A 23457-nucleotide genomic window follows, 5' to 3' on the forward strand; every position below is an offset into this window, starting at 1 on the left:
TTAGTCGCAACTCTGCCAGACTCATCGTGCAGGTGGGGCGGATAGCAAACACAATGGAGCAGATGAGGGCAGACAACTCACAAATGCAGGCAAACCATCAGCGCATCATGGATGAGCAACAGCGGCAACACCAAACACTGATCCAGATTATACAGCACAATCAAGTTATAAATGACAATCTGTCTAGAATCATTGCCAACAATACTGCCGCTTATACACAGCTTACGGCCAGTTTAAATATTTGAGCCAAAATTTAAGTGCAATGGGCCAACAACATGTGACCTCAAGCTCAGGCACAACAACCCCTAGCCAAACACCAGTACAATCACCAGTTCGACGATCAAGTCGAAGCCGCACCCACGAGCACCCACAAGCCTCTGCACACAGCACCCAAAAAAAAAGAAAATAATATGTAGTGCCCATAATATGGTGGGGATTTCAAATTATCGCATATGTGTTATGACTACATTGGTCTGTTGTTTACAATAAATTGTGATTCCAAAATATGTGTATTGCTTAATTAGCAACAACCAAACAAAACAAACATTAGTGTATAGGGCCAGATGAGTATTGAGACAGGGCGAGAGCGTGCTGTGTCAGGGTCTAGGGTCAGTTTGACCAAATCATACCGAGTAAAATCAGTTATAACATTTAGTGTGACCATCTGTATAACATGGTCATCATCAAGTTTTTTAAAGTTTAAACGGACAATATAAAAAAAAAAGCAGGGCCAGCCTACTCGGAACATATACAACCTGCAGACCCTGTTGTTTTTACTGGCTTGGTTTTATTGTAGCATCATGGAGCAGTGACAGGTACCCCACAGCAAACAATACAGCAGTACGACACACAGTAGCAGCCATTTCAGATTGAGAGTGTGGAGAAATGTGCTGTAGCCCCTTTTAAAGGTCCAAAACGTCAGGTGTGAGTAATGAATAATTGACAATACATGTAAACACGCTTCTCAAAAGCAGGTCTACTTTTTTTTAGGAATTTTTTACGATTATTAAAAGTTTACGAACGCAAAACCATTTTCACGGTCTAAAATACAAATACGAATGCTTAGTAAATGACCGTGTTCTATATTTAATCAGCCGCGTTTGACCGATGGTGTATTCATTCGTAATTTTTTTCTTTGAGTTACAAAAAAATACGAATGCCCTCATCACTGCCGTGATTTGAGTTTAGTAAATTCCCGAGATGACACTTTGAAGAAAAAACGGCATCTCGGTCAAAATCGGGACCTTAGTAAATATACCCCACTGACACAACAATCAGGGAAGCTGATAGTAGCTGCTAAAGGTGTAAATGGTTGATGGGATGAGCTGTTTTCCCTAACTGTTAAATAACCTCAGAGTAAGCAAGAAAAGGACAGCCAAAAAACAAGGAGACAAGCATGAGGGAAATGAGAAACATTGGGAGATAGGCATGAGGGGTGCAGATAAGTAACATGAAGAGACAGGGATAAGGGTCACAGACAAGAAACAAGGAGAACACAGACATGAGAGGGACAGAAAGGCAACATGGAATAGACAGGCATGAGTAGGAGAAATGGGGAAAACAGTCATGAGGGGACATAAAGGAAACATGGGAGACATGCAAGAAGGGGGCACACCATAAATATGAGGGGAGAGGTATGGGGGGGGGGGGAGGGGTCGGCAGACAAGAAACATGGGGTAGACAGACAAGGAGGGTGCAGCCAGGAAACATGGGGGAGACAGACAAGGAGGGTGCAGCCAGGAAACATGGGGGAGATGCACAAGAGGGGGCAGATTAGAATCATGGGGTAGACATGCATGAGGGGGACAGATAAAAAACATGGGGTAGAGAGGCATGAGAGGGGCAGATAAGAAACATGGGGAAGATAGGCAGGAGGGGGGCATATAAGAAACATGGTGGAGACAAACATGAGGGGAGAAGATAGGAAACGGGGCCTAAATCAGAATTGATCGCAGCAGCAAGTTTGTAAGTAGTTTGGCAAAACAATGTGCACTGCAGGGAGGGGGGGGGTATGGGGGGGGGCGGATATAACATGTGCAGAGTGAGTTAGATTTGGGTGTGCTGTGTCCAAACTGAAATCTAAATTGCAGTGTAAAAATAAAGCAGCCAGTGTTTACCCTGTACAGAAACATGAGTAAAATAGCATAGTTTTGTGTAAAATTGCTTAGCGCGTGCGCCCTGCTGTGCATACGCATGCGCAGAACTGCCGGATTTTAGCCTTTTAGCAATTCTGCTAAAATTAGCAGCGAGCGAACAACTCAGAATGACCACCTTGGTGAAGACAAGCATGAGGGGGCCGATACGTAACACGGGATAGACAGACAAGGATGGGGGGGGGGGGCAGATAAGAAACATGGAGTAGACAGGCATGACGGGGGCACATAAGGCACATAGGTGGGACTGGCATGGAAGCAGCAGACAAGAAATATGGCTGAGGCAGGCATGAGGAGGCCTATAAGAAATATAGGCAGGACTGCCATGGAGGGGGAGATGAGAAATATGGAAGAAACAGGCATGAGGTAGAAAATCCCCCGGATAAAAGTAGGTGTCATGTGTGGAGGGATCATTTAGTATACTGCAAAGTTTCCCAAACTCTACAATTACAGTCCAGGTTGTAAGGATTTCCATGCTTGAGCACAGGAGACTTAGTTAGTGCCTCAGTCAATTTGTTTGAACTGCTTGGACTCAAGCATGGATATCCTTAAAACCTGGCTGTATGCAAAGTTTAGGAAACTCTAGTATACTATTTTGCATCAAGGTCAGGGAGATCAGCTACATCACTGCCTAGAAAAACAGGACATATTGCTGAAAGCAGCCACTTATTTCTTATACAGATATTGGCCCCTACAGAGCATGGGCCCCAGAATATATACCTCATCTGGCTGAATTAAAGTATGAGAAAACATTGTTTCCATGAAGAGAAGACTGCAGCACGATGACAGTTCCCAGAATGCTCACTACTCAGTGTCCTGTTCATAAGGCAAACCTATTCCTTGCACCAAAATAAGTGTCAGTGGTAATATAGGAATGTTACATTACCTTGGTAATAGAAGCGGAAACTGCCTGGGTTGCTGGTTGGCTGCAGGCTCTGGAAATGCACCATAACCTGATTGGTTGGACTTCGGATCACCTGACCCCTCATTAAAAATGATTCATTGGCAAGGATCACAGGTTCCACTCCTTCCAGACTCTCAACAGTTACTGTCTCTCCTTCTGATAAACTGATATTTTGCACCTGTAGAGAACAATGGACATTAGAACCATTTAGAATAAATTCTTTAAAGTGGTGTAGTGTAGTGTAGGACTGTACTGTGACGTCTCATGCAAGCATCTCTGAATGGTGTACATTTGTCATCAGGTTGGCATAAATTTTTTTAAATACAATATAAATGTATCTTTGTGGCATGATTTTCTCAGTCCATAAAATCTATATGTTCCTTCTTTCTGGGTGTTAGTTAGTAAAACAGCTATAGCAACACATTAGCATAAATTATGTTAATCTTAATGCAACAATAATGTGAATTCTAAAAACAGAAGCAGATCTGTCACCAAGGTTGCCAAGGGTTACTGACAGTTGTATAGCAGTTTACCTACAGCCAATAATGATTTACAATTCTATAATATCTATGCAATTCTAAAATGTTTACAAAGAAGAAAGCAACATAATATACAGAACAAATGAGGTTACAAATGAAATATATGGGGTTAATGCACTATATTGAGTTGTAAAACCATTGTAGTAAATGCTAAATGTACTTTAATTGCATCATATTCTACTGTCGTCTACTGTATTTTGCCGACAGTAAATTTAGGCAGGCATGTTGTGGGCATCAATACACTAACAATTAGTGCATACTTGCCTACACGGCCGGGAGGCTCCCAGCCCCCTGGAAGTGTGGGCAAGTCTCCCGGACCCAGGTAAAGTGAGTTGACACGGTGGGCGATGACACGATTCAAAGTGAATCAAATCATCTTGGCCATGCCCCCCGGCACCGCTGTACAATGCCGGTAATCTTGGCATTGCAAAACGGGGTATGGCCGCGATGACATGACTATGCAAGCACTGTGCCAACCTGGCTGCCCCTTCCAGGAGGGGATAGCCAGAAAGTCGGCAACTATGAATTAGCTACATCATTTAGAAATATTACATTTACCCAAATCAGTAATAGTAAGCAAAGTGAATAATTGCTTGTCTATAATAGGAAAAACAGGTTGATACGAGATTAGAGGAGTTTACACAGGGTGTAATTCAGAGTTGTACGTTAAGGCATTCACAGCGGCAAATGTGTAAACAGCTAATGTGAGGAAATATGCTAATGCTGCAGTTGCCTGGAAATGCATTGAGGGAGTATGGATCATGGGGATAATTCCAAGTTGATTGCAGCAGTAATTTTTTTTTAGCAGTTGGGCAAAACCATGTGCACTGCAGGGGAGGCAGATATAACATGTGCAGAAAGAGTTAGATTTGGGTGGGTTATTTTATTTCTGTGCATTTAATACTGGCTGCTTTATTTTCACACTGCAAGATTGCAGATTGAACACACCACACCCAAATCTAATTCTCTCTGCACATGTTATATCTGCCTCCCCTGCAGTGCACATGGTTTTGCCCAACTGCTAAAAAAATTCCTGCTGCGATCAACTTGGAATTACCCCCCATGTTTTTTACTTTTTTTGTTGTTGTTTTCTCCGTCACAGCACATGGAACTCCAATTAGTGTTCTGAATCTGCTCGATATGCTTAGGGCAAGGTTACTATTCCCATTCGTAGTCCATGTGGATGGTAAAGTATTACAAATACTTTGATTAGAATGCTAAAAAACAAACAGTGTCGACCATATGTGTGTCGACCATATACAGTATGTGTCGCCATTTGCACCTGTCAAACTTTTGCACCTGTCGATCTTTTACATGTCGACAAATTTTCCAGGTCGAACTATTGACTGCGTCGACCATTAGTGGTCAACATAATGACTGTTGACCTGTAAATGGTCTACCTAGAGCCCGGACACCATATTGAGGCTCCCACAGGCAGCACAACAATTCCAAGTGACTGTGTACAAAGGTTGCATATCATTCCTAAATCGACTGTTCTAGGTCAGAGGTTCTCAAACGCGGTCCTCAAGGCTCCCCAACGGTCCAGGTTTTAGGTATATCCATGGCTCAACACAGATGGTTAAATCAAATTGACTGAGGTGCTAATTAAGTCACCTATGGCCAAGTATGGAAAAACTTAAAACCTTGACTGTTGTGGTGCCTTGAGAACCGCGTTTGAGAAACTTTGGTCTCGGTCAACCTGCGGCTGCTCCGGAACTACACATCCCAGCATGTCCTGCCTCAGTTTTAGCATGCCTTAATAGCAAAACTGTGGCATGGCATGCTGAGATATGTCCAGTAGTTCAACAGCAGCTGGAGGGCCACAGGTTGAATCCTTTGGTTGAGTAGATTAGCCACGGCTACTGAGACACTGGCACCACATTTTGGATATGTATGCAAATGCTTATTTCATTCATTGCTGAAATGATTTCCCTATTTTCTGGAACTAATTATAAGAATTAAAAATTCAACCAAACAATAAGTTATACTGCTTAATAAATCTTGCGTACTACCACAAAAAAAGCACTGAATCTTACAATTCTTTTCAGCTGATACACTGGGGGGTATATTTACTAAGGTCCCGAATTATTTTGAATCCATTCGAGTTCCGTTTTTTTACTCTAAGTGGCATCTCGGGAATTTACTAATCAAGAAAGTTGGTCATGTTTGTTGCATTTGTATTTTTTTACACATCTGCAAACACAAATATGAATGGATAGACTATCGGTCAAACACGGCTGTTATTTAATACAACTCGGGAATTTACTAAGAATTCATATTCTCAATCACTACCGACAATAGCCAAACACTGCCGGGAAAGCATAGAATTCGTAAACAAATGGAGCTTTCAAATAGAACTGCTTTTTGCTGGAGTGTTCAGATAGTCATGTACAGATTAGTGAGATCCGTGCATGCTTCTCTGTGAACAAAGGGTCAGAAATGGTTAAAAATCATTTTAAAAAATGGCGTGGCATCCACCCTACTAAGCATAACCAGCCTCGGGCTCTTTGAGACGGTCCTGGTTGTTAAAATACAGGGGAAAATTGACTGGGGTCCTCAGTATTTATACAACCAGCACCAGGCTTTTGTTGCCGGCCCTGGTTCCAAAAATACGGGGGACAAAAGACGTAGGGGTCTCCCATATTTTTAAACCCAGCACCGGGTTCCACTAGCTGAGAAGATAATGAGCAGCCAGGCATTACCCCCCAAGTAGTCACCGCTAGCCGGGGTACCTTGGAGTAGTGGGGATCCCTTAAATCAAGGCACCCAAGGGCCAGGGGTGAAGCCCGAGGCTGCCCCCCATCTCTGGGTGGTGGATGGGGGGCTGATAGCCTTTTTGTGTGTAAAAAAAAAAAAAAAAAAGAATATTGTCTTTTGTTTTAGAACTACAAGTCCCAACAAGCCTCCCCTGCTTGCTGGTATTTGGAGAACCACAAGTACCAGCATGCAGGGAAATATTGGGCCCACTGGAACCTGTAGTTCTACAACAAAAGAAATACCCAAATAAAAACAGGACACACACACCGTGACAGTACATATTTATTTTTACACACTCATATATACTTACATCCCACGCCACCCAATCACGTCCATTTGTCCAGTAGCATCCAATTGTGTACCTGTAAAACCAAAATTCCAATATACTCACCTATTATCCAGTGACGATCTGTCTTCTTCTTTCCTGAAGTAATCCACGGCTTTGTAAAAAATAAAGTTGTTCCATGTTTACACATTGAACCCCTTTCCCCCGAATGTTGGGACCCCGCATGACTCCTGTCACTGGAGATCCCAGCAGCCAATCAGGGAGTGCCACGTCATGGCGTTCTCCTGATTGGCTGTGCGCTACTAGCCTGTCAATCAGGAGTAGCGCAGAGGCTGCGGCTGACTCCGGGGTTAATTGGGGTCACTCTTGTGGGTGACCCCAATTTACTTTGCGGTTAACCGCAGACCGCAAAGTTCCCATCATAGGCTAGAATGGAGGAGAGCGATCCTCCATTCTAGCCGCTGCGCTACTCCTGATTGACAGGCTAGTAGCGCGCAGCCAATCAGGAGAGCGCCATGATTTATTTTTTCTCTTCTGACTAATACATGTTACAGGAGGATTGTGACTGAAAAAGGAATCATTGAAAAGGTTAATATACTGTATAAGTTAGTTATTTAAAAAATTTTTAAGCTAATCTCATTTATTTGATTATTTTTTACTACTTATTTGATAACAATGTTTTCAATTTCTATATCCTTCTGTCACAAGGGAATTCCTACCTGATTTATCCCTTGAATATGAAACACTAAATCATTAACCACAAGGCAGGGCTATTGTAACGTCAACCAATCAGAATGCTGACAAACGTTCACTGTATGTATAGCGCAGAACCACAGGAGGGGCATGTTATGAATTTTTGGTGTGTAGGGGCCCAAGTGCATTGCTTTGGCTCAGGGCATATAATGCTGTTAAACCAACCCTGCTACAAGGAATTATCTTAGTTCAAAGTTTAGTCTCATTGTGATGGGGTGAGCATGTTATTATTCTACAGAAGATGGCTCTGCCTCACCCCACCACACGTCATTGCAATATACACTACGACATATACTAATTACTAATTTCTTCTTTTTATAAAATTTTAGGCCTTGATATTCAAAATGCGTCATGCCCATAGCCCCCCACCCCCATACTTATTCCCACCCCCTCCTCCAGCAAACAGGCCAAAATTGGGTTTTTACTGTAAGTGTGATTTCTTAGTATTTTCTTCTTTGTGTGCTACAGTATGTTACATTATTAGGTTACGTGTCTCACAGAAATGTACACACAATAGGTGAAAAAATATGAACTTAAATATATATAATGGGGATAATATGTTAAATATATTTTATGAAATAATTAAAATTAATCACAACTATCTGCTCATTCGTGCGCATACATCTCCAATATAATAGCCCAGATCTGTGACTCTGTGTGTGTTTAACGCTGGCCGTGGCTAGGAGCTCTCATTGGGTTAGCAGCAGGACATTGCAGATGGTATTGAAGGGAATATATGCCTTTTTGCAGATGATACAAAGATATGCAACAGGGTAGACACACCGGGAGGGGTCAAACAAACGATTAATGACCTAGGTAGGCTTGAGAAATGGTCAAGAACGTGGCAACTACAGCTTAATGCTAAAAAATGCAAAATCATGCACTTGGGTCTCAAAAACCCAAAGGCTAAGTATAGTATCAAGGGTACTATAATGGAAACTACTGAGGAGGAAAGAGATTTAGGAGTCATTATTTCAAGTGACTTGAAGGCAGGAAAGCAATGCAACAAAGCAATGAGAAAGGCAAGTCAGATGCTTGGTTGCATAGGGAGAGGAATCAGTAGCAGGAAAAAAGAAGTGATAATGCCACTGTATAGGTCATTGGTACGGCCCCATCTGGAATACTGTGTCCAGTTCTGGAGACCCTGTCTCCAGAAGGATATAAATACATTAGAGAGTGTACAAAGAAGGGCAACTAAAATGGTGCATGGCCTACATCACAAAACTTACCCGGAAAGGCTAAAAGATCTTAACATGTATAGTTTGGAGGAGAGAAGGGAAAGGGGGGACATGATAGAAACTTTCAAATATATCAAGGGTCTTAACAAAGTTCAGGAGGGAAACATTCTTCAAAGGAAAAGAAGTATTAGAACTCGAGGGCATACATTGAGACTGGAGGGGGGGAGGTTCAGGGGAAATTTAAGAAAAAATTACTTCACAGAAAGGGTAGTGGATAAGTGGAATAGCCTCCCATCAGAGGTGGTAGAGGCTAAGACTGTATGGCAATTTAAACATGCTTGGGACAGGCATATGAATATCCTTACAAAGAATTAAGGTTAAAAAAGGGTTGAGATTGCCTAAAGGATAAAATAAAAAAGGGGCAGATTAGATGGGCCAAGTGGTTCTTATCTGCCGTCAAATTCTATGTTTCTATCACACCCAGTCCACAGCTGATTGGGCGAGAAATGCCCTCCCACACAGATAACATCCAATTGGAGGCTGTGTTCCCAGAGCAGGATTAACAATGGGGCTGATGAAGCTGCAGCTCCAGGTCCACACACCAAAATAGGCCCACTCCCTCTGCAGCAACATACTCTGCAACAATTTACACTTAAAAATTGTTACAAATTTGAAAAGGGGGCGTGGCCACGGGTAAAATGGTGTGGTCATGCCCCTTTTACAATACTTTCAATGGAAGTTTGGAGAGCCAAAAATCGGTACAGACCATAAAAAAAAGGTACTGTACCTGCCAAAAAGGTCCAGCTGGAGGGTATGCCACTGCATCTGCAGCAAGTCTCTGCGCTGTAGATAGGGGAAATAAAAAAACTTTTACTGCAGCGTCCTATGTCCTGCTGCCAGTCCGCCTGCCCCCTCCGCCATCAACAATCCCCACTCCCTAGCCGCGGCACAGGTGGAACAAAAGCTGTTGTGATTCACCGGCATAGATGTGTATGAAAGTGGCGCAGCCGAAGGCTTTCATAGCCCTCCCTGCGCCGCATACTCTCTGAGCCCCGGAGCCTCCTCTGTGCGTGATGTCACAGAAGTGCCTCCCTGCCACAGCCGCACTTAGATCCCCAGAGGCCCGGACTCCGCAGCACAGCACCTGTGCTGCCAGCTGTAGTTTATTGAGTGCATCTTCTTCCCTGTAATGCAGCACGTTGAGACACCGGCACTAACAATAGTGACTGGCTGCTTGGCTGCTGTGCGAGTCTCCAGGAGAGCCACTGCCAAAGGGTGGACAGCAGCTTAGCTGCTTCCAGGGGGAGAAGCATTACCCGCCCCTTCCCCAATCGCAGTACCTCCGGGCCCCATCGGCACCCCCACACTCCCCTCCACCACCCGCGGTGGCTCCAAACCCCCTCCCCCGGCAGCAACACCCCTGCACCCGCCTCCTCCCCCACCGACGGCACCCCCGCAACTGCACCTCCCCCACCTGCGGTGGCTCCGGACCTCCTCCCCCACCCACGGCACCACCGCACCAAATCCTCCCCCACCCACCGGCACCCCTGCAAACCTCCCCTCCCCCACCCGCATAGCCCCTGGACCCCCTCCTCCATCCACGTCTCCCTCGCACCCGCCACTCCCCCAACCACAGCACCCTGTGTGCGCTGTTCACTCCGTTGCAAATGGACTCCTTAGTCATCGCATGCCCTTTGGCCCTCATTCCAAGTTCGCTAGCTACTTTTAGCAGCCGTGCAAACGCATAGTCGCCGCCCACGGGGGAGTGTATTTTCGCTTTGCAGGAGTGCAAACGCCTGTGTAGCAGAGCGGCTGCAAACACATTTTGTGCAGAACAAGACCAGCCCTGTAGTTACTTATTCTGTGTGATGATTGCTGCGACAAGTGACACGGTAATGACATCAGATACCCGCCCAGCCACGCCTGCGTTTTTCCAAACACTCCCAGAAAACGGTCAGTTGACACCCAGAAACTCCCACTTCCTGTCAATCTCCTTGCAATTGGCTGTGTGACTGAAAGCATCGCTAGAACCTGTGCAAAACCACGATGCTCTTTGTACCCGTACGCCGCGTGTGCGCATTGCGATGCATACGCATGCGCTGTTTTGCCGTTTCTTTAACTGATTACTATGCAACGACCAACGGCAGCTAGCGATCAACTCGGAATGAGGGTCTTTGTCCGTGCAATATTTAACCACCCACACAATTATGATTGAAGGTAATACTCCATATAATAAAAATATTGCACGCCACAAGGGCATGCAGGGGTGAAGGGGGAGTAGCCCCTTACGACGGTGTGAAGAGCGCCCGTAGGGCGCGATGAATCACCTAGTCTAACATATTGGTCAAACTAATTTAAACAGTTTGTATCACAAAAAAACCCCTAAAACTTGAAATAAAAATGGGAATTCACTGCTAAGCTCTTCTTAACAGTGCCTTTTCCATTAATGTGATGCTTGTTTTACACAATCCGTTTCATGATGTCAGATCAGTGTTAAATAGGAAACTGAAGGGCCCAGCAAGAAATTAGTGCCTGCTGTTGATTCAAAAGTAACATACTATATTATTAATAATGTAACACCTACATATTTAGTTGAATCAGAAGCCAGAACTTATAGCTATGTATGCATTGCCATTTCTATCCACCTCAATGAACAGTAGTCAACAGTTCGGTTATCTCATGCAAACAATAGGGATCTTGTATTGTTTGTCAGTGTGTGTCATTAGATTTCACTGAGTCTGGTTATAATTATATTAGAACCACTTTGATGTAACAAAACAATATACTATTTAAAAGTTCATGCAAATATGCACATTTTCTGATGTTCTTAAAATAATTGTCAGTGCTTTGTTTAAATGCCACATAGCACACTTATTTGAGATCTGTGATTGGACAGGGAAAAAAATAACAGCTGTTGATGGAAACCGCTGACCATGAAGTGTTTTATGGTAAGATTAACAAAACAATTTACAACCGTTGTAGAGTAATGTAAATGAATGCACAATATAAATATTTTGTAGGCTTATGAAATACAAGCCAGACAATAAATTATATAAGGGGATTGCGGATGCCTGAAATTACCATTAGACAATACTACCACACATTGGGGGTAATTCTGAGTTGATCGCAGCAGAAATTCTGTTAGCAACTGGGCAAAACCATGTGCACTGCAGGGGAGGCAGATATAACATGTGCAGAGAGAGTTAAATTTGGGTGTGGTGAGTTCAATCTGCAATCTAATTTGCAGTGTAAAAATAAAGCAGCCAGTATTACCCTGCACAGAAATAAAATAACCCACCCAAATCTAACTCTCTCTGCAAATGTTATATCTGCCACACCTGCAGTGCACATGGGCCCTCATTCCGAGTTGTTCGCTCGGTATTTTTCATCGCATCGCAATGAAAATCCGCTTAGTACGCATGCGCAATGTTCGCACTGCGACTGCGCCAAGTAACTTTGCTATGTAGAAAGTAATTTTACTCACGGCTTTTTCATCGCTCCGGCGAACGTAATGTGATTGACAGGAAATGGGTGTTACTGGGCGGAAACACGGCGTTTCAGGGGCGTGTGGCTGAAAACGCTACCGTTTCCGGAAAAAACGCAGGAGTGGCCGGAGAAACGGTGGGAGTGCCTGGGCGAACGCTGGGTGTGTTTGTGACGTCAACCAGGAACGACAAGCACTGAACTGATCGCACAGGCAGAGTAAGTCTGGAGCTACTCTGAAACTGCTAAGTAGTTAGTAATCGCAATATTGCGAATACATCGGTCGCAATTTTAAGAAGCTAAGATTCACTCCCAGTAGGCGGCGGCTTAGCGTGTGTAACTCTGCTAAATTCGCCTTGCGACTGATCAACTCGGAATGAGGGCCATGGTTTTGCCCAGTTGCTAACAGAATTCCTGCTGCGATCAACTTGGAATTACCCCCATGGTCGTAACGGGGCATGAAGGCTCCACCATGAAAACGCGGTGCTATAGGAGAACATGCTTAAGGGGTATATCCAGTTACCACAGAGGCTTGGCAAAATTACAGAGAACATAGTCTGCGGACAGCTTTATTTAGGGAAGGAACATATGTTACAGCTGGGCCCCTTTACGTGTGTGTGCGTGTGTGTGTGTGTGTGTGTGTGTCCTGGGAATGCAGTAGACAAGGTGATCTGTTTAACTTGCCTGACCTCAGCTACATACCTTTGGTGGTTCAGGGGGCAGGACCCACGCACGTGCGTGACCGAAAAGAGGGTGGAGCCTCGGGAAAGGGAGAAGATGGTTCACGGCACCCCCATTCCCGTCGTTGGAGAGGGGCATACCCAGCACTCTCCAAGATGCAGGCCGTGGGTGGGACAGCAGGACAGTTCTAGAAAAAATGGCTGTCCCGCTGAAGCTGACAGTTGGTAGGTATACAGCACCTCCATCCTGCAGCCTTTGCATTGAGAGCTGAATTCCTTCCAAGAGTATGTGGTAACCCATTCACTCTGCCACACTATGGGCCTAATCCATATTTGTATGGAATTGTACAGCCGCAAGGTGTCTGCAAGAGATAAATGCCTCCTGCATGCATTTGTGAGATCCGAATGCTGCATCTGAGGACGCAGCCTTGGAACACCATTGTAACCACTGCAACCATGATGTTTCCAGGAACCGATCAGTCTGTGTAAGCTGAAGCTAACTCAGGCTAGCCATAGGATGCAGTCCACGATGCAGACCCTGGACCTGTCACACCTTCAAAACATTTGAAGAACATTACCGGGTACTACCCCTGCTCCACTCTCCAAATGCTGCAGTGTTTTAATGTTAATCATGTTGCAGCTGACAGGGGGCAGTGAGCGATATCTCCCGTTCTGCACATGCGCAGACCCCACAGCATCGAATTTGGATGTAAACCATTGGGTTTACGTACAAATCTAAAATAGGTCCTATGTACCAAAATACTTACCATCAGCACTGTCCAGCAATAAAAAAATGTTTGCTGGTGTGATTTGGCATTTGTAGAACGTAATAATCTCATTACTAATGCTGTTCCAACTAACTATGCTACCTGGGGCACATCCTTGAAGGTCCACTTCTAGAATCTACAGAATATAGCCAGCCACTGTTTTTATTCCTCACTTTCCTCATATTGGGGTTGATCCGAGCTTGTAGTAATTGCTCCCACATTGCGTACATAAAACTAAACGCATATAGGCCCTCATTCCGAGTTGATCGCTATCTGCCGTTGTTCGCTGCGTAGCAATCATTTTAAAAAATGGCAAAACTACGTATGCGTGTGAGCCTCAAAGAGCATTGTTGTTTTGCACTGCTTCTAGCTACGATTCCATTCGCACAGCCGATTGCAAGGAGATTGACAGGAAGTGGGAGTTTATGGATGTCAACTGACCGTTTTCTGGGAGTGTTTGGTAAAACCCAGGCGTTTGCATGGCAGGTATCTGACGTAAATTCCGGGACCTTCGTCGCAGCAATCATCGCACAGAATAAGTAACTACAGGGCTGGTCTTGTTTTGCACAAAATGTTTTTATACCGCTCGGCTGCACAGGCGTTCGCACTCTTGCAAAGTGAAAATACACTACCCCCGTGGGCGGCGACTATGCGTTTGCACGGCTGCTCAAAGTAGCTAGCGAGCGATCAACTCGGAATGAGGGCCATAGTCATCGATATGGCATGTAGAGTTGTGCAGCAATATTATCAGTATGCACAACTCTGAATACTGTAGCCCCAAATCTACTGACACCTCCACACTCAGCCTATGTCTACGCATGAGTACACCATTTCAAGCCAGTTACATCTCTTCTGTTACAAGTGGAGATGCTACGGCACCTATAAATGCACAACGTTGATCCGACATATGTGCAGTGGGAAATGCCACAAGATATACTCCACCGATGGACTTTGTTCATCTCTGCAGCGGGTATGGGTCATTAGGTCAACACAACTTAGGTCAACAGTCATTAGGTCGACCACTATTGGTCGACATCCATTAGGTCGACAGGGTCACTAGGTCGACATGTACTGGGTCGACAGGGCAAAATGTCAAGATGAGGTTTTTTTACTTTTTTAGGTGTCGTTTTCTTCGTAAAAAGTGACGGGGAACCCCAATTAGTGCACTGTGTCCCCTCACGTGGCTCGCTTCGCTCGCCATGCTTCAGGCAAGGTGCCAGGTTACCGTTCCCAATTGTAGTCCACGTGGATCGTAAAGTATGAAAGTTTAAAAAATTTGAAAAACTCATGTCGACCTTTTGAACTGTCGACCTAATGACATGTCGGCCTAGTGACCCTGTCAACCTAATGCATGTCGACCAATAGTGGTCGACCTAATGACAGTCGACCTAAGTTGTGTCGACCTAATGCCCGTATCCCTCTGCAGCAGCCCCATCATGACTGTAGAACTTATCCCCATGAGTCCCTGTATAAGGAGTGCCTTTTCTGACAGTAGGTCTAAAGATACACAAGGGAAAGAAGTAAAGTTTCTTTAAACCTTCAATCTATCCAACCAAGATCCCACAGACCAGAAACCTCATCCATAAGTAGATAAATCCCATCCCCATCCTTTTTTAAAGACGAACATCTGGACTGTCTTGCGAATATTGGGACTGGAAGCTATACATACAGCGAGTGCAGGAGGAAGCACGCAGTGATTTGTGTCTCCATTGGTTTTTTCTTGCCGTCAATGAATGAGGAAAGAGGCTGCAATGTTGTTCTGTCTAGTGATGTAATGTCTGTATATCCAAAGCCCCGTACACACTGGGCGACATACCCCTAATGAGCGACTGGCGCTATATCGCTGAATGCTTTATCATTCAGCGATTTAGAGCATACTCACTGAACGATATTGCTGAACGATATCATTCAGTAACGTCAACCCCCGCACGCCCTGAACATGCAGGTCAACGATGTTGTCAAAATTAAGCTGCATGTTCAGTAGATCATAGATGAACGAGAATGACCCGTGGGTGCGCGCATCGTTCATGCATACACACTGGACGATATGAACAATAGATCTTGCAAAAGAGATCATTATCATTCATATTGTCCTGTGTTGTCGCTCAGTGTGTACGGGGCTTAAGTGTCCTGGGCTGTTTAGACCTTTTGATACTGTATTATGGCTCGAATGTAATTACGCCCGAGTTGGTTTTGCCTTGTCAGTGATTGCCCCTTTAAAAAAATGTCAGAGTTTGGCCTACATCCCACACGGCCGCTGACCTTGGGCGTCATTACATCTGACCCTATTAGTTTACACAATCACAGTGTACAATCATGCCAATTGTGGAAAACAAAGTGAACTCCAATGCACTCATATGCATCCTATTATTGTAAAATCCCAAGTGGTACTTTAGTTTTATGTTATTCTTCTAGTTAGTATATATTCTTGAAAAATCAAGAGGATTGTCTTCAGTGCGTCTTGGAGCATCTAGTCAATAGCAGATAGTACTATTGGCCTGATGGCATTTCCATAGAAGCTGCTCTAGAAATGCATTGCAGTTATTGCCATTAGACATTACCTAAGGCTGTAAATATTATCTGTGTACAAACCTTCAAAACAATAACTTATTACGTCTCTGATTTAATTCGTTTTCTGCATGTCTTCATTAATAAGCGCTATTTCATGTGCCTTGAAGACAAAGGAAGTGTGAAATGTTTGAAAATCCATCTGGAAAAAGCCATTGATGTGACATCTTACAGGCTCCCCTTATTACTACTGACATCTTCAGATAGGCTGAAATTGAGTCCACCACCTATTCAATCTCACATGTCAGCCAATGATTAAGCAGTTACATTTATCACGAAGCTTTATAGATTGCACATTGTATTATATATACTGCTATCTTTATTATAAGCAGAAGAAATGACATAAGATGTATTTGATAAACCATTCTGTGCTGTATTGTTGAGTGGTGGTTTTGGTGTTTTAGGCTGCTAGTGTTGGAGGTGATGGAAGGGCAGTACAATAGATGGAGTTGCTTTTCAGTCTGACGTCTGGGAGAAAGGTGTTTAGTAAAGGCAGAAATAGAAATTGCCATATATTTTAAAGTATATACAAGTATGAGCTGAAGCCTTGATAATGGATGAAACATTACACATACATTAGTGCCCTATTGTTGTCACACCACTCATATATTTTACTGCATGAACTCTGTGTCCTGTAAATTCCATGTTGCAGCCTTGTGTATGGAAGTCTCATTTACCTCTGTTCACCTTCAGAAGTTGTGACTGTCTTACATAAAACATGATCATTTTTATCCGGTAATTCTGGCCTAGGCCTTGGTCTATTTAGCAGTGTACTTGTGCTGCCTTGTTTTCCATGTAACCATTAATCCCTGTTATACAAACCCTGCAAACAACTGGATTTATTTGTTCTTCTGTATTATACATATATATGGGATACAATTAAGATTCTGACTGTCGGGATCCCAGCAGTCAGAATACCGATGCCGAAATCCTGACACCCTGTCAGAATGTTGATGCCAGAATCCCAACAGGGTCAGGATACCGATGCTGGAATCCTGACAGCCGGCATTCTGACTGTAAACATAGCGGGCGGGTTAGGGCCGTCAGGGGGAAATGTTAGGTTTAGGCACCACCCAGGGTGGTTGGCTTAGGCTGTGTGTGTGGGGGGGGGGGGGGGGGAGAAGGGGGATAGGGTTAGGCTGGGGGGAAGGAAGGTTAGGGTTAGGCACCATAGGGGGGAGGTTAGGTTTGGGCACTAACGGGGAGGTTAGGCTGCGGGAGGGGAGGGTTAGAAGGTATGGGACAGAGGGTAACATACTTACCTTGCCCCCATCGGGATCCCGGCATCGATATTGTGACCGTCAGCATCCCTTCCAGCGGTCAAACATACTGAACCCATTTATATTTACTAACTGTGTATTTTATACAGTTTTCATCACATGCATTTCTGATCATTTTATTTTACACTATAATGATTATATGCATTTGTGATCATTCTACTGTATGTGATATTGGATTTCCTTTCAGTATGATTCCCAATTTTCAATAAAGTTGTATGTTACCCCTCATTTGATCCTGCGCCTGATTCTGTGTTGCACGCAGCAGCGTCCATTGGCGATCACTCATCTGCAACTTCATGCAAATGCTGCCGCTTCCCTAATGCACATCCAGTGTCGGACTGGGGCACGAAGGGCTCACCGTGAAGTTGCAGTGATAGGAGCCCATACTTAGGGGTGTGGCCAGCCTACAAATGGGGTGTCGCCAGCCTCCACAGAGGCTTGAAATACAGAATAGTTTAGTGCAGTGTAATGCAACATATCTACCATGTATAATACAAGTGCACAGTCTGGAACCTGATCCCTAGAGGAAGGAGTGGGCCCTCCGGCAGTGGGGCCTACCAGTGGTTTCCCTGGTACCCCTGTGGACCAGTCCGACCGTGTGAACATCCATTCGGTTGAATATGCAAGGACTGAGATACGCACTTGTTGCGTCCCTGCATGCTGTAATACCGATTGGTGCATCCTTAGACACCACCACCAGATGCACCATTGAAACTTGCATTATCCCTAGGGCAGGTGCAGTTTCTCCATTATACTATGTCCTCCTGTGCTTGCAGCTGTCTCTGTGAATGCAGCCTTTTGAATTGACACCCCTGCGACACTTCCAGCATACACCCACTGAACTGGTTTTTGCATGCACTGATAGCCACCTCGAGTCACGGTCCAAGAACAGCCATCACTATTACACCTAATTTCTGATACCATCTGACCCGATGACCGGTGATGATGTGTGGAGACTGTAATTGGTGGATGGCCAAAGCCATCGACCAATCAGCATTTAGCTTAACACAGCCAGACGCTACAGGACAGGTATGTGACTGGTAATCGGGAGACAGAGGATACTGCACGGCCAATGACACACTAAATTATAACACATATGGAGCAGCTGGGGAGCTTCAACTTCCTGTCTCCTGGCTGGAAGGTTTATGATGCATCTTGCAGTTTGCCGCCAACCAGCGATCCTGATTGGAGGCTGTAAAATTGTAGCAGCCATGGACAGACACCACCCTGCCCCCTGGAGCACTCACCCCTGAGTATATGCTCCACATATAGGCATATGAGTACATTCAACTTTCTATTAACTGCTATTATTTATTATTTATTAACAGTTTCTTAGCGCGGCATATTCTGTTGTGTGTTACAATTAGAACAACATTAATAGAACAAAACTGGGTAAAAACAGACAGACATAGAGGTAGAAAGGCCCTGCTCGCAAGCTTACAATCTATAGGGAAATAGGCATTGATACACAAGGATAGATGCTACCTATTGCATAATGGTCCACCAGATTTCTAGGTTCTTAATAGTGATGTGCACCGGACATTTTTCGGGTTTTGTGTTTTGGTTTTGGATTCGGTTCCGCGGCCGTGTTTTGGATTCGGACGCGTTTTGGCAAAACCTCACCGAAAATTTTTTGTCGGATTCGGGTGTGTTTTGGATTCGGGTGTTTTTTACAAAAAAAACTAAAAAACAGCTTAAATCATAGAATTTGGGGGTCATTTTGATCCCATAGTATTATTAACCTCAATTACCATAATTTCCACTCATTTCCAGTCTATTCTGAACACCTCACACCTCACAATATTATTTTTAGTCCTAAAATTTGCACCGAGGTCGCTGGATGGCTAAGCTAAGCGACACAAGTGGCCGACACAAACACCTGGCCCATCTAGGAGTGGCACTGCAGTGTCAGACAGGATGGCAGATTAAAAAAATTGTCCCCAAACAGCACATGATGCAAAGAAAAAAAGAGGCGCAATGAGGTAGCTGTGTGACTAAGCTAAGCGACCCAAGTGGCCGAAACAAACACCTGTCCCATCTAGGAGTGGCATTGCAGTGTCAGACAGGATGGCACTTCAAAAAAATAGTCCCCAAACAGCATATGATGCAAAGAGAAATGAAAGAAAAAAGAGGTGCAAGATGGAATTGTCCTTGGGCCCTCCCACCCACCCTTATGTTGTATAAACAGGACATGCACACTTTAACGAACCCATCATTTCAGCGACAGGGTCTGCCACACGACTGTGACTGAAATGACTGGTTGGTTTGGGCCCCCACCAAAAAAAGAAGCAATCAATCTCTCCTTGCACGAACTGGCTCTACAGAGGCAAGATGTCCACCTCATCATCATCCTCCGATTCCTCACCCCTTTCACTGTGTACATCCCCCTCCTCACAGATTATTAATTCGTCCCCACTGGAATCCACCATCGCAGGTCCCTGTGTACTTTCTGGAGGCAATTGCTGCTGGTGAATGTCTCCACGGAGGAATTGATTATAATTCATTTTGATGAACATCATCTTCTCCACATTTTCTGAAAGTAACCTCGTACGCCGATTGCTGACAAGGTGAGCGGCTGCACTAAACACTCTTTCGGAGTACACACTGGAGGGAGGGCAACTTAGGTAGAATAAAGCCAGTTTGTGCAAGGGCCTCCAAATTGCCTCTTTTTCCTGCCAGTATACGTACGGACTGTCTGACGTGCCAACTTGGATGCGGTCACTCATATAATCCTCCACCATTCTTTCAATGGTGAGAGAATCATATGCAGTGACAGTAGACGACATGTCAGTAATCGTTGGCAGGTCCTTCAGTCCGGACCAGATGTCAGCACTTGCTCCAGACTACCCTGCATCACCGCCAGCGGGTGGGCTCGGAATTCTTAGCCTTTTCCTCGCACCCCCAGTTGCGGGAGAATGTGAAGGAGGAGATGTTGACGGGTCACGTTCCGCTTGACTTGACAATTTTCTCACCAGCAGGTCTTTGAACCTCTGCAGACTTGTGTCTGCTGGAAAGAGAGATACAACGTAGGTTTTAAATCTAGGATCGAGCACGGTGGCCAAAATGTAGTGCTCTGATTTCAACAGATTGACCACCCATGAATCCTGGTTAAGCGAATTAAGGGCTCCATCCACAAGTCCCACATGCCTAGCGGAATCGCTCTGTTTTAGCTCCTCCTTCAATGTCTCCAGCTTCTTCTGCAAAAGCCTGATGAGGGGAATGACCTGACTCAGGCTGGCAGTGCCTGAACTGACTTCACGTGTGGCAAGTTCAAAGGGTTGCAGAACCTTGCACAACGTTGAAATCATTCTCCACTGCGCTTGAGTCAGGTGCATTCCCCCTCCTTTGCCTATATCGTGGGCAGATGTATAGGCTTGAATGGCCTTTTGCTGTCGTTTTTTAAATAATTCTGCACCACCAAATTCAATGTATGTGCAAAACATGGGACGTGCTGGAATTTGCCCAGATGTAATGCACGCACAATATTGGTGGCGTTGTCCGATGTCACAAATCCCCAGGAGAGTCCAATTGGGGTAAGCCATTCTGCGATGATGTTCCTCAGTTTCTGTAAGATGTTGTCAGCTGTGTGCCTCTTATGGAAAGCGGTGATACAAAGCGTAGCCTGCCTAGGAACGAGTTGGCGTTTGTGAGATGCTGCTACTGGTGCCGCCGCTGCTGTTCTTGCTGCGGGAGGCAATACATCTACCCAGTGGGCTGTCACAGTCATATAGTCCTGAGTCTGCCCTGCTCCACTTGTCCACATGTCCGTGGTTAAGTGGACATTGGGTACAACTGCATTTTTTAGGACACTGGTGACTCTTTTTCTGAGGTCTGTGTACATTTTCGGTATCGCCTGCCTAGAGAAATGGAACCTAGATGGTATTTGGTACCGGGGACACAGTACCTCAATCAAGTCTCTAGTTGCCTCTGAATTAACGGTGGATACCGGAACCACGTTTCTCACCGCCCAGGCTGCCAAGGCCTGAGTTATCCGCTTTGCAGCAGGATGACTGCTGTGATATTTCATCTTCCTTGCAAAGGACTGTTGGACAGTCAATTGCTTACTTGAAGTAGTACAAGTGGTCTTCCGACTTCCCCTCTGGGATGACGATCGACTCCCAGCAGCCACAACAGCAGCGCCAGCAGCAGTAGGCGTTACACTCAAGGATGCATCGGAGGAATCCCAGGCAGGAGAGGACTCGTCAGACTTGCCAGTGACATGGCCTGCAGGACTATTGGCTTTCCTGTGTAAGGAGGAAATTGACACTGAGGGAGTTGGTGCTGTGGTTTGCAGGAGCTTGGTTACAAGAGGAAGGGATTTAGTTGTCAGTGGACTCCTTCCGCTGTCACCCAAAGTTTTTGAACTTGTCACTGACTTCTGATGAATGCGGTCCAGGTGACGTATAAGGGAGGATGTTCCTAGGGGGTTAACGTCCTTACCCCTACTTATTACAGCTTGACAAAGGCAACACACGTCTTGACACCTGTTGTCCGCATTTGTGTTGAAATAATTCCAGACCGAAGAGCTGATTTTTTTTTGTATTTTGACCAGGCATGTCAATGGCCATATTCGTCCCATGGACAACAGGTGTCTCCCCGGGTGCCTGACTTAAACAAACCACCTCACCATCAGAATCCTCCTTGTCAATTTCCTCCCCAGCGCTAGCAACACCCATATCCTCATCCTGGTGTACTTCAACAGTGACATCTTCAATTTGACTATCAGGAACAGGACTGCGGGTGCTCCTTCCAGCACTTGCAGGGGGCGTGCAAATGGTGGAAGGCGCAAGCTCTTCCCGTCCAGTGTTGGGAAGGTCAGGCATCGCAACCGACACAATTGGACTCTCCTTGGGGATTTGTGATTTAGAAGAACGCACAGTTCTTTGCTGTGCTTTTGCCAGCTTAAGTCTTTTCATTTTTCTAGTGAGAGGATGAGTGCTTCCATCCTCATGTGAATCTGAACCACTAGCCATGAACATAGGCCAGGGCCTCAGCCGTTCCTTGCCACTCCGTGTCGTAAATGGCATATTGGCAAGTTTACGCTTCTCATCAGACGCTTTTAATTTAGATTTTTGGGTCATTTTACTGAACTTTTGTTTTTTGGATTTTACATGCTCTCTACTATGACATTGGGCATCCTGCCTTGGCAGACGACGTTGATGGCATTTCATCATCTCGGCCATGACTAGTGGCAGCAGCTTCAGCACGAGGTGGAAGTGGATCTTGATCTTTCCCTATTTTACCCTCCACATTTTTGTTCTCCATTTTTTAATGTGTGGAATTATATGCCAGTAGCAATAGCAATGGCCTACTACTATATATACTGCGCACAACTGAAATGCACCACAGGTATAGAATGCAGATGGATAGTATACTTGACGACACAGAGGTAGGTACAGCAGTGGCCTTCCGTACCGTACTGCTATATATACTGGTGGTCACTGTGTCAGCAAACTGCACAACTGAAATGCACCACAGGTATAGAATGTAGATGGATAGTATACTTGACGACACAGAGGTAGGTACAGCAGTGGCCTTCCGTACCGTACTGCTATATATACTGGTGGTCACTGTGTCAGCAAACTGCAAAACTAAAATGCACCACAGGTATAGAATGTAGATGGATAGTATACTTGATGACACAGAGGTAGGTACAGCAGTGGCCTTCTGTACCGTACTGCTATATATACTGGTGGTCACTGTGTCAGCAAACTGCAAAACTAAAATGCACCACAGGTATAGAATGTAGATGGATAGTATACTTGACGACACAGAGGTAGGTACAGCAGTGGCCTTCCGTACCGTACTGCTATATATACTGGTGGTCACTGTGTCAGCAAACTACACAACTGAAATGCACCACAGGTATAGAATGTAGATGGATAGTATACTTGATGACACAGAGGTAGGTACAGCAGTGGCCTTCCGTACCGTACTGCTATATATACTGGTGGTCACTGTGTCAGCAAACTGCACAACTGAAATGCACCACAGGTATAGAATGTAGATGGATAGTATACTTGACGACACAGAGGTAGGTACAGCAGTGGCCTTCCGTACCGTACTGCTATATATACTGGTGGTCACTGTGTCCGCAAACTGCACAACT

General features: G+C 45.0%; 1 protein-coding gene across 1 annotated transcript in view; it reads right to left on the reverse strand.

The window, feature by feature from the left end:
• Positions 1-23457, reverse strand: part of SEZ6 (seizure related 6 homolog) — an 874081-nt gene that overhangs the window by 195934 nt on the left and 654690 nt on the right. Inside the window, exon 4 of the mRNA XM_063955907.1 lies at positions 3040-3235. Coding sequence (XP_063811977.1) covers positions 3040-3235 — 196 coding nt within the window. The remainder of the gene's footprint in view (positions 1-3039; positions 3236-23457) is intronic.

The sequence above is a fragment of the Pseudophryne corroboree genome, chromosome 2, assembly GCF_028390025.1.
Source record: "Pseudophryne corroboree isolate aPseCor3 chromosome 2, aPseCor3.hap2, whole genome shotgun sequence".
NCBI lineage: Eukaryota > Metazoa > Chordata > Amphibia > Anura > Myobatrachidae > Pseudophryne > Pseudophryne corroboree.